The sequence below is a fragment of the Rhopalosiphum padi genome, chromosome 4, assembly GCF_020882245.1.
Source record: "Rhopalosiphum padi isolate XX-2018 chromosome 4, ASM2088224v1, whole genome shotgun sequence".
Taxonomy (NCBI): Eukaryota; Metazoa; Arthropoda; class Insecta; order Hemiptera; family Aphididae; genus Rhopalosiphum; species Rhopalosiphum padi.
Genome location: NC_083600.1, coordinates 27,973,736 through 27,987,851, shown reverse-complemented (window position 1 = coordinate 27,987,851; position 14,116 = coordinate 27,973,736). Strand labels below are relative to the sequence as shown.

At 27.3% G+C, this 14,116-nt stretch overlaps 1 protein-coding gene across 1 annotated transcript in view; it reads left to right on the top strand.

The window, feature by feature from the left end:
• The window catches only part of LOC132930977 (gamma-aminobutyric acid type B receptor subunit 2-like), a 280,952-nt gene that overhangs the window by 120,582 nt on the left and 146,254 nt on the right, over window positions 1-14,116 (top strand). The window contains 1 exon segment of the mRNA XM_060997114.1: window positions 13,277-13,536. Coding sequence (XP_060853097.1) covers window positions 13,285-13,536 — 252 coding nt within the window. The 5' untranslated portion in view covers window positions 13,277-13,284.

The window sequence follows — 14,116 nt, the reverse complement described above, 5'->3', positions numbered from 1 at the left end:
GTAAATTGCGAGGAAAAAATATTCAAAGTTAAGCGTAAACGTGGTAATGTAGAAAAATGTCCAATTTTCGTTTGATAATGCGAATGGGTCCGTAAGTATATATGTACATATTACATATATTTATATATATATATTATGTATAATTATACATAAACATATACCCCTTCACGGTCATAAAATAAACAGCTATAATGTATACCTATTATACCCATACAAACAGTTAACCGTTTACATATATTATATATATTATAGTACGGTGGTGAAATCCCGTTAAACGATTATTTTACTCAGAATAAAACAACATATTATATTATATCTATATGATAAAATAATATGATTTAAAAAGTTTCACAGTGGAGACGAAAAAATATCCATCCACTTTGAGTCCGTCATAAAGTTTAGTTTTTGCACTGTCATGACTGCTAGGCTATTGCGGGCGGAATAAATAAATAACGTCAGCAGGATCGCTTTTGGTGGTGCTTTTTAAAAACAAAAAAAAAATCATAAAACCTCGAGTCGCGTTATTTTAATTGAAATGTAAAAAGTTCACGGGTCGATTACAAAACGTCGACATAGAATTGTATTATTCTAAAGTCAAGATTAAATTTTTTTTTTTAATTTTATTTTTTTATACACACATCCAGCACAATAGTTATTATAGAGCAAGACTTACCATTAGACATAGAAACCTAAACCTGATGACCTAGAATTTGTAACGGTTAACTCATAAATATACTTTGTGTACTGTATTAATTTTGACTTAGGAAATATATTATAGGAGCATCATACATCATTTAAATATAAAATATTCAGCAATAAGCATAATAATATATGATTATGTCACTATAATAAGCTCCTCGAACAATAAGTAATAAGTATATTATATATTAAGATTATTGTTAACACTCGATGTGTATACATTTTAACTGTTTTTTAAATAATTAATTAACTCAACATTTGATATTTATATGATATTGTCAATAGCAATAAACTGCTGTAAATTTTGAAATAAAATTTTGCTATTACTTATTAGAATTTTAATCCAACAACAAACAATATTTTATCTTGTTTTTCCACATCACAAACATTTACTGAGAAACCGAGTGTAATGCGTTAGATGTATAATATGTACAATTGTTTTTGGCATTCTACAAACGTGTATAATCGTCGTTATTAATTATTATTACTATTGTACAACTCGTTTGTAACTATTACAGTTATTATAAAATCAACTTACCTACTACTCGTACACCGAGTATAATCCTAATAAATCGCATATGTAAATATTATAGAATATTCTTTTTTTATCCTATTTAATCGTTGATTTTATACTTGAATATATTTCAATGCCTATAATAAATCACATACTTTCCATAATCACCATATCTATTACGTATAAATACATTTTTTATAAATCCATATCGTCGTCTATAATACAGAACTAATAAATATATTTTATTTACGTGTAACTATACACCGATATAGATTTAAATAACGTATTATAATTAAATATGAATTATATTTATAGGTAATATTAATATATTTTTGACAGTATGAAGTAATGCTTAACAGAGTACAATAATTATTTTGGTTGGCTCGGACGCCATGAGTACTTGTTCCAACCTGTTTGTTCATAATTTAATTTTGTAACGGTCCGTTCTACATAACATTATGAGATAGTTAATGAATTTAACACATATAGATAAAGGGGTTTATTAAAAAAAAAATAAAATACAAAATATTACAGTGTTTGAACAGCTCTTGATTACCTTTGGCACTTGCCAATAATAATTACCGTTAATAACCATGTTTATGATGCAATTATTAATGTACACGGACAGGATGTTATGTGTTATGTTTTGCGTAAATAAACATGTTGTATTTATGTACTTCTATAGACGTGTGTTTGTGCATTGTGTATTTAATACATTTATTTTTACAAGTATAACAATTCGTAAATTTATTTTTAAAACACTGAAATATTAGTATTATCAGTAATTCTTAAGCATATCATACTTAAAGATAAAATAAATATATAATAAAATTAATTACAACGTACAAAATATCAATAATTTAGTGTATTATTAAGATAATAGTTAATTACTATTTTTCATGAAATAATCAAATACGTTTTATGTGATAAAAAAATACTATACATCTGTTATTATAATTTTTTAAACAAATATTCAAAAAATAAAATAAATTAAATATGAGACAGTTAATATACTGGTAAATTGATTGAAAAAGTTGATTGTATATGTTATTTAGTTTTAGTTTTAAATACAATTTTAGATGTTTACGATAAGGGATGACTATAATATATATCCGTGTATGGGGTAGAACTATTGTATGGACTATTGTTTTAGAAGAAAGATTATCATGCTACTGCTTGGCACTTTTCAATCTCACTAATCCGTGTAAAGGACGATAAACCTAGGAAAACCTTCATACATATATATATATATACAATAATATATACCATTGAATTTCAAAACATTCCATAGGATTACAGTTGATTATGGAACTAAAACAAAAATAATTAGAAATGGAAGTTAGTAAACGTCGAAAACGTACAGATATAATAATAATCAATGTAATGAGTTAAATCTACGCTAACGGAAATGATGGCAAATAGCTGCTATGTGGTTTTTTTTCTATTTCAATAGAGGTTTTCATCTCGGTATTTGCAACATAAACGTAGTTAAATACGTGTTGTGTGACTGGGAATGAGTATTTTAATGCATTGATAAAACACATAATATTGCTATTACCTGTGTGGAATTATTAAGCAATATAAGTGAGTTACTACTATTAACATTTTAATTAAATTTAAATAGCACATCTCCGTAATATATGATTATTATGACCACTGAAATTCATACGCGTAATAATTTCAAAATCTACCGACACACGATAGTATATTACTAGCACCGAAAATATTTTAGAAACATACATAAAACATCTTTCGTACAAAATACAATTACGTTACTATGTGATAATGTTGGTCATCGACGTTCACAAGTGTACACGCTATAAAGATAAAGTACCGAAGAATAATGTCAAATCATGCTTTGATGAAAATATACTTTTTCGGCCAGATATTACAGACACGAATAAATGACATGTCGATCCAACAAAAAGTTGCGTTACATAACAAAATAATAAAAATAGGAATGTAATTTTAACCAAAATACCCGTCGAATAAAACAAATCATTCTATCATTCTGTATTTTATTTAATTTTTCACCACAATTAACCCTTATCCAATGACTAATATTTATATGCTTCTACTAAATTATGTAAATCTAAGCTTACCGCGGTTTAAAAATTAAAGCCACCTCACTCAAAGTAAAATTTTACTTCTCCGTCCTTAATCTCAAATTATATTTAAAAAGAAAAATGTTATTATTATTATTATATTATTAAAAATTCTTACTAGTTGTATAACCTACATTTTACAGCTTTGTTGATAAAAATATACTTACGTCTTAAGTGGAACATGATGTTGCATTTGGTGTGTTTTTGTTCAAGTATAAGAACTTAATTGGAAAATTGGGTTATCTGGAAAAATGAACGACAAAATATTTAAGCAGCACAGTTTTTTTACACAGTCAAGCGATTGGTTCCACGTACAACGTTTTTTTTTTTTTTGAGTCAATGTAAAAACATAACAGTTGGCGCCATGGCTAATAAAATAAACGCTTTAAATCGTCTGTTCAAGGAAATTTTGCATCAAGACAAAGCTGAGAAATGGGAAATTATGCGTAAGGATTCACAAACATTATAACCGTGTGATGACTAAGACAGCTGCGAAAGATGGACGAATTAAGCCTCAAATTAAAGGCGAGAGCTGTTAAACGAGCATGTTCCAACGCAATCTTGACAACAATGTATTATTGTAATACGTACCTAAAGATTACCAGTAAAGAAAACAATGTGAAGCCATAGGCGTGTTTGATAAACCTATATTCAGACCTACTATACCTATATATAATATATATATATATATATGTGTAATTTGATAAACGATTGAAAAATATTTCTAGAAGGTGGTGTGTTGCTTGCAGTTACTGTCACAAACTCACAATCGCATGATTTCCAGGAATTCTGCCCATAGGAAAATCCTCATCATGACGACCCATGAAAACAGTATTTATAATATTTCATAATATTACAGGGTAATCTATATTATTAAATCATAAAAATATTTAATTTTTTTTTTCAATTAATTTATTTTATAAGTTAAAATTATATTATGTATACAAATAGAAAGCAATTATCTGGCTAACAATAATAATTGAAATACCACAAAAAAAATTAATTTTAATATTTCGCTATTCAAATTTTCTAAAGCTTAAAGAAAATAGGAGTTTTTTTCGTTAATAAAAGTGAAAACTCGATATCGAAAAAATTGGTAGAAAGTTTATGTATTCGAAATAAAATTTTAACAAAATATGTAAATTGAGTACACGAATTGTTTTGAAATGTACATTGTAGACGCACCATTTGGAATATAGTTGTTTTTTGTATTATTCTATTTGATTTATTGTTGTTGTTAGTTTTACATTCTCACAATCCATGAACTCCAAAAAGTTATTTTCGGGACTATATTTAAAATTGAAATTAAACTCATCAAGTTAAACAAAAAAAAAATAAATCAATAAAAATGTTATCTTGAGTTAAATTATACAAAATTAATTTATTATTAAACAACCACTGTTAGATTTTAATGCAAAATTCTTGAAATATACGCCAACTTACGTATAATAATATTTACAAAAGTTTTTTTTTTTTATAATTTAAGAATTCGTGATACTGATTTAGTAAGTCAAAACAATCATGGTCAAAATACTATAGAACTAAAAAAGTACTACTTGTGTTTCCGTATGGTATAATATGTAACTTATAAAATATTGTACGTTATAATAACATCATGCTTTAATATTAGCAATTAGATTTATTAATTTCATAAATAACTATCTATTATCTTCCCTGAAATCAAATGTAACAAATAAAATGGTCAGAAAAATTCGTAGTTTTTCATTATTTTATACATTCTCTGTGATACAAATCATTTTAATAGCCTCTCATGATTATTATATTATTTCAAATCTTTTAACTAAATTAGTTTTGACTTAACCACTGTTATATTTTACTGAACTTGCGGAATTTATTTAAAACTACGTAATCTAAGTATAGTATCATGTTCCTAACATTGTTTCAGTTGTAAAATTGTACGGTGGTGAGTGGTTTTATAATAACGAAAAAGCTCATAATTTATTTTTTGTCTGTACATAAAATAGTATTTTTAACTGAATCCGTTTTCTTGAAATAAATTATTCCCAATGAAAGCAATAAAAGCTATTTCTTTGATATTTTATGAAATGCTATAAGCTACAACTAAGAATTTTATGAAAATAGCGTCCACTGTATAATAATGTAACTTTTGCATCGTCATGTGAAAAAAAAAAATAATACTTATATTTTTAACGTTAAATTAACGGTTACACAATGAAATGAAAAGAAAATCAATAAAATTATTCGTTATTAAACAGTAAAAAAGAGAATTATACACACATTTAAGTGAAATACTCTTTTATTTTTATAATATGTATAAAGTAAGTCTGTTTGTAACTGTAACATTATTATCATTTTACCATAGATTAGTATATAAAAATCACCTAGGTAATTATCCGTATAAATATTAGATACATTATAGGGATAAAGGGGGAGAAACGTAATATTTATTGTTTAGACTACTAATATTATCAAGATTATTACATTTATAGCTTTCTTAGTTATCTGAAGTTGTACGATAAAAGTTTCAAACTAAAATATCAAAAACTATGCACGTGCATGTAATCATTTAGTAGATATTATTATCATCCAGTTATTTTATTTTAGAAATATTATATTGTGATTTTAATATAGCTGTAGGTATAAATGAAGGTAAATTTATTTAATAAATATACTTAAATTATACTAAGAACTACTATTATTCTTGTATAATATGTATCCAATACATAATCTTCATAATATTATTAGATACATATTATCCCATACTAAGTATACTGACCTTAACCAAGTAAGGCATCCTAATAAAGGTCGACTCGGACGATTCAATATTATATCTTGCATGACCAGTGTAGTATAATATTGTAATTTTTTTTTCTTACTAAATTATGTTTTATTTGTTAAATATGCATGCGTTTGTATTAGAAAATGTTTTCAGACCGTAATTATGTTCATTTGAATAATAATAAGGTGACACAATTATTTTGAGTACATATATTTTTTCTAACTTTCAACGATATAATATCTTAATGGTTTTTATTAAACTATAAAAGCATTTTTCAACCTTTGTTGGCCATATGACTTGGGATATCTGCAGAACATAATAATACAACCATCGAGTAAAATATAAAAGGGTTGAGGATTTTTAAAATTTTTTGTCACTCTTTGTGAAATGAAATATGATATACTTTAAAAGGCACTAGCCTTTGATATTGAATCTATTATTTTGTACCTGATTAATTTTTTTTTTTTTGAATGCGTACTATAACTAGGTAGGAAAATAAAATAACCTATTTAAAATGTTTTTTTTCGAGATTTTATACTAAATTGAGAAAAGCTATTAACTATGCTATTTTATCTTGAATATTTTTATACTAAAATGTTTTATTAATTTACATAGTCTGAAAAGGATTTAATTTTTAATTTCCGAGTGAGTCTTATTCTTAAAATTTAATATTGATTGCTGACATTTAGTAAAGAATCCATAATACTTTCATGTAGTTTATTTGTATATTATATTTTTAATTTTTCAATTATTATTATATTTATGTTTATCTAGGTGATTTTCTGAACGTATAACGAAAATTTACAATGTTAAATAAATGTAAATAGAATCTATATGGGTCGTTACGATATAAAATAATTATTTAAAATTAAAAAAGACATATTTATTTTACATCATTATACATTTATAAGGTAAACTTAATTAAGCCCAAAATAATTAATTCAAAATCTAGAATTTACTATCTCTAAATGTCTAATCCCTATTACTTACCAAAGCTGTAATATTGAATGATAAAATCACAACTACATAGTATAATACAATGAATACAAAAATCAGTGTCTTATGTTTGCGTAGACTAACAAAACGATAAAGTATGGTTCGCAACATTTGTTTGAGTTTCGTATAACCCAAAAAATTCGTGTGGTATAGCAATTTGTGTTAACAAGGGTATGGTATACCTATGTACAGTATTGTCTTGCTGCGAGGTATGGTGTAGCAAAACAAGTGCGTCCAATATACCACCCACGGATATGTATCCCATCTGTTTCTTCTATTAATTATTTGTATACGTGATAATTAAAAGCAATATGGTGATATCGCTTATTTTTTTCGCATCGGACAAATTAATGGTTAAAATCAGTGATCCGATAAGAAAATATTATATCGTTATATTATTATTAATTTTTTTATCTGTATATATTATAGAATGTTTTAAATATTATTATTATCATGACTGATAAATAATAATCCAACACTTATGCGGATTCGGGACGGGAAAAGCAAAAAATATAAATACAAATACCTATTATTTAATAATGTTGACGTTGAAGACAGTATTGACATTGCAAAAAAACAAAATGATTTATTAAACGAAAACTGTGCACATATTTTTAAATTCAATATTATATATTCTGTTTTTATCGAGTGCGAAATATTAGTTAATTTGTTTGGTAATTATTGACTTGAGTGAAAAAATATGTCCTATAAAACTTCGGAATAAACACGAATTTATAACGTAAACAATTAATAACTATATACATATACCTACCTATATACCGGGGGGGGGACATAGTATTTGAGGCCCAGCCAAACTTTTTTCCCCGGTCAAACGCACGGGCACCGAGTAAAATCGATGATTTCCAAATCGAGATTAGCGGTACAATAACGATGTTATTAACGACGACGTGGAGATATCATCGTGCATGATGATATTCGACGCGTTGACTATAAGACGCCCGACGGTGCAGCAAACCGCACTTTTCGAACGCCACCGGCTGTGTTACTATATATTATTGTATAATATATGCATATAAATGCTTCTGACAGGATTATAATATCATATACACATATTGTATTTATAGACGCGTCATGATAGTCGCTGTGTGTTCAACGCGCGTAATCCGCTTGCTGCGTTTATAGACGAAGCGAACGAGGCCTTTTTAAGCCCCTTGTTCATGTCGACGAAATTCTCGCTGTGCCAGTCAATTAAAACTGCGCGCTCGGTCACGATTTCCAAAATCTGATTACGGTATCATGCCATAAGCGCCGTACGCATATTATACTGTTGCGATATTACGTACTATATAGACGACGAAGCTGATGTTTATGATGTTCGTGAAACGATAGTAAGTTGTAATAATAATAAATAACAGTACGCGAGTCGCGTTCTCAAAACTATATGGTACCTACTATTGTACTATTTCATACCCGATATATATATAGTTAATAAAATAATCTCTCCCTCTTTTTCTCATTCAACCATTCTTCTAGCGTATATTATGTACACACGTATGTCATAATATTATGACTTTTGAGTGATATTAGTCGCGACCAATGCGACGTATCTTGGCGATACTATTGTGGCATCTATTTAATATTATATTATCAGTATCGTGAATAATATCATATTTTCGTTTACATATAAGTTAGTATAGTGGGTCTTGTAATAGTGAATACTCTATAGTTATTATTATCTCTGTAAATATTAATACAATTTAATTTAAAAAAACACATATTACATTGTAATACATACTTACAACGTTTTATTTTGAAAAAATAATCCGATTTTTTCAATATTTAGTAAAAATGTTTTTTGCGGATATAATATATGCTTAAAATGTACGGTTCTATAAAAAGGTCCTAAAAATCTTAAACACGTACCAATACAGAGATATAATTTTAACCTCATACATTACATAATATTGATGGTTATTGGTTGACATATAATAACATGTAGTTAGATTACCTAACAAATTATTATTATCTCATTAGATTGCATAATATTTAGAAATCATTTATTATCTTCACACAGATCTTCTATTGTAGGTTTATCGATTTTATTTTTATTGTTTTAAAAAAAATTGACTTACCATAATGATATTAAGACTTAAGATAATGATATACGTCTACTTCTCACTTATTTGTAAAACGCTATATTAATATTACGTTCTAAAATGACCGCCAATTAATTTTATTTAAAATTTGAAAACAAATAATGTATTTTTTTAAACATTGACATGCATAACTTATCTAATTAAACTGGTAATTTATTGAAAACTTAGTATGACTGTATAAAGTTTTTAGAAACAAAAAAAAAAGTTTCTCTTCAAAACTATGAAATTTAAGTGTAATGAACGATAACTAAAATGAAAATGTTTATTTTAAAATATATGCAATCTTGTTTTACGTCATATTAAATAAAATATTGCCTGTAATACTATTGTGCAAAACTCCTATTATGAAATTCGCATTCATTCCTACTAAGAACACAATACAAACCGTTTCATATATTTTGAATAAGTATAAATAATAATTGTACATTAATAGATATTAAATAATAACATTTTTTTTTAGACCTATTATGTTTATTATTAAAATAACAAATAATAATACTATAATACAAAATTAATGAATAAAACCGTTGTTTTTTAGAGTTCAGAAATAGGCAGTAATACGTACAATACTATCGATCATGCGTATAATCATTACTTAAACATCTTTATAACACAATCCAGAAACCTACAGAGATTTTTATTTGCTTTAATGTCAAAGAACTTAAGAAACTCAAGTTCACTACAGAATGAAAAATAAAAAAATAATGGTTATCTGATATTAATTTAATATTTTTTTATATAACCCATTATATTTTTAATATTAAATAAATATTTTAAAGTACATAACATTTAATAACAATGTAAACAAAATTTAATTTTTGTATTGTAACAATTTGTGTTGTCTTAAAAAACACTACAAAATACAATAATTAATAATTAATAACGTAATAAAAAATAAATAAATAGTATTTATGATATTATAATTTATATGATATTTATATTTTACACTTTTATTATATTTTTAATGGTTGTATATTGTTTAATTGCTCGGTTCCTCCATAATAAGAGTAATAATAACGAATAATGTTATAATAATTACTAAAAGTTCGAAAAAACAGTGAGTTGAAAGTCACACGTTTGTAGAATTAAAGAATGGTTTCTGAATCGAAATAAAGAGATAAAGAAATCATTAGATATATTTAAATTAAGGTGTGTAATTACATAGATATTTATTTTCAAGACGCATTTTCAATTTGTTTTCATTTTTCATCCTGCTGTAGTATACTACTATTGTGTCTATTCGTTTAATTCATAATGAAAACAAGTGTAAAACACAATATTATTGTGGTAGCTAAGTAACTTAGGTGAAATCAGTATAGCCCATGTTTAAATGATCAAGTAATGATACATTTTTAATATTAAAAATAATATATCGGTACACCTAACGCATAATATGTTTATATTTTACAATGACTGAATACAATTTCAAGATTCAGTAATCAAAGGAAATATTTTTTTTGTAATAAATTATTTTTATTTAAATAAAAAAAATATTAATAAATAATAATCATATATGTTCATACAGTTTTACCATAATAAAATGTATGGATTAAATAACCACCATAATTACAGGTATTGCAATATTTCTGATACGATCGTGTCCATAATAAATTTTGCTACTATATTAATAACTTTAAATATCTTTTGAGCAATTCTTTTGTTACCGTCACCGTTTATACTGCCGCTGTAATATTACTACTCTAACCTATTTTCCCTTGTAGTATATTCCGCCACAACGCTTGACCCGATATATTATACCTGAATCTGCTGACCTAGTTGCCTATCTTCAACTTTGGTTCTTCTCGTGGATCGATTGAATTCAAATATCAGACCACTAAACCCCAGGTGTATACAATTTATCGAAATGACCCAGTCATGACGATTTAGCGACGACTACGGACGATGCTTCGTGTGTAAATGGTGGCTATGACTCACAGGGTAACTACTGCTACCGCATCCAATCCACTTGTAAAATATGACATACAAAAATTGTAATATTATTATAACTTGGAATAGCGACGACGGAACATTCAAAACTAAATAGTGGTTATCAAAGTATACGTCTGTCTTCACAGATCTAACATGATTAATGCGACACTAGGCAGAATATTAAATTAAACTATATTTTACATATAACATATATTTAAAAAATATTAATACTCATTTACCAATAATTCATTTTTGTACGTCAGTCATCGACTGAATGGAGTGATTGGATAAATTAGTTTTTATGTAAAAAAAAAAAAATTAAAAATTGGTAATATTATTTCAGTTCATAGGAAAATTTCTTTTAAGTTATGAATAATTTTATAATTTTTTGAGATTTATCTAACTCGAGAAAACATGCAGTGAAAAACTAATAAAATAGTATACTGTATATAAATAATTATCACAACCATAACACATCTCTATGAGTGGATAATGCTTTTTTTCTAACAATCGATGTAATATTCCACAAATGTTTTATTGTTGGTAATTTAGTATAATAAAAAAGTCAAGGTCATAGAAACAATTAATTTACTTTGAACACATTGGGATATTGTTTATGTTAATATGAATTTAATACACAAAACACATACCTATTGAAAATGGATATAATATTGAATATATGAAATGAATCTTTAATAAAAAAAAAAAAAATGATTAACAGAATGAATCAAATAAAAAAGATTAAAATCTGTGCATGCGTATACATATATTATTATATTTATGTGAATTATCATTTTTACTCGTTATTACTACTATGTATATGTAAAAACGTATTATTGTATTATGTATTCTTAAATCAATTTAAAATTAAAATAAATAATAACTGTAATAATTGCATTCATGTAATGTACTTAACAATGCGGTATCGTGAATGATGTCCTAAACATTGTTTTATTTAGTAATTAATGTTATCGTGTTCTAATTTATTGAAGTAAGTTAAAACTCCACGTGAATATATTATATGCATAGTAGTATGGCATTATGGCATGGCAGCTACACACTACAAAGTGCATAATTATTGTGACGTCACACCACTGGGTTGCTGCTAAATATTAATTATTATTTACGGTCATCAGAAATGCAAATCTAATGAGTTTTCCTTCAACAATATGAAGTTATCCATTATTTATTAATCAACACTGAAATTTTCTAGCCGTATAAACCACCAGAAACATTTTAATTCGTAGGTAGTTAAAGAAAGTTCCCTGTAGACATATTCGTTTTATTATACGATACGATATAATACAGCACACGTCATCATCTCGTCTTCTCCTATTGTAAAATATAAGAAAAGTAAAAATAAAACAAGACAAAATAATACCGAAAATATAATAACATAACGTTTTAGATTGCTATATAACGTTTCTGATTTTATCATTTTTATTTGTTTTTATTCAATTTTTTTTTTTTTTTTGGTTGTTTCACTTTTTGATATTTGGCTTATGTGAACCTATTTGAACATCAAAAGGTAAAAAATAATTGAATCAACATTTGTTTTATATTGTCTCGTATTTTATAAGTTTTATGATATCTTATTTTATTTATTTATAAGATTTTATATATACGATTCTATACGATACCTTTCTATAAAGCTTGTATTCGATTATCATCACTTATGTTAGTCACAAACAAATATAGCAAATGCATTTTTTATTTTTAAATTATTACACTTGATTTATATTAACTATATTATTTTTGAATAGATAAACTCCTAGAATTTGAACACTATGTGGACACGTGGTGAATACATAATTGGATGCTGTCTATTGATAATTATTGTGGTTTTTTTTTTTGTTTAATAATATTTAGAACCATTCTCATTTTACGTATTATTAAAACACAATCGATATACATTCGCATTCGTTTACAAAGTCTGTTATTCGATCGAATATAACACGATATTATTATTATAAACACGAGTATACGTGTACGTAATCGTAATTCGATGTAATGGAAATATTTGTAAAATGTGTGTTATGCGAAATACAGAGCGGGTCCCGCCCGTTACATGCCGAACAAATTATTCGGTTGGTCATCGTATTGTAATAATATTATAGAATTGCTGTTAACGTGTATCCGTTGTCTCGTGTTGCAGGATTTAGGATGAGGTCGTGGATGCTGCTGATGGCGTGGTGCGCGGCCGCCGCCGTCGGTCAACGGCCCACGCCGAACAAGCGACACGACGTCTACATTGCCGGCTTCTTCCCGTTCGGCGGTCGCGTGTCCGGCAGCATACCCGAGGGCCGCGTCGGCCGTGGCGTCATGCCGGCCGTCAAACTGGCCGTCGATCACATCAACGAGAACCCGACGCTGTTACGCAACTACCGGTTACACGTTTGGTGGAACGACACACAGGTAAGCACGCCCCTTCCCCCCAAATTTAATATGTACAGTATATCATCATAGACGATTTGCTTTATTATTTTGCCTGTTTGTACTGCTGTGTTGGGTACCAACGTGGAGGGATAGCCGATACCGTTTAACGTTCGAACAATATATTATTATTTTATCATAAAATAGACAAGACGACAATCGTCGTGGAAATTCGTGAACGAAATGAGGTTAGCGCTGCAGCCGCCATAGTTTCTAGAGGGTTACTATCGATGTCGGGAAGTTCTGGATGTTTGCGGCAGCGACATTGTTACCGCGACGGATAACGAAAAAAAAACGATTCAAATTAATATTTGCAGTATTACAATAGGGGGCCAATCTAGTATGCCGAAATAGATATTTGTCAGTTCTCGGTTTGCCGAGCACATCATGAGAATCGTTCCACTATTACTGATCTTAATGTGCTATATATTCACTTACCTTTAGAGGCAATTGAGGACTGTAGCTGAAAAACAAACTTCTAACCTCCAGTTTAGTACATCGTTTGTTATTGATTTAACCCCCTTATTAATACGTGATCGAGTTAGTTCAGTATCTTGTACCT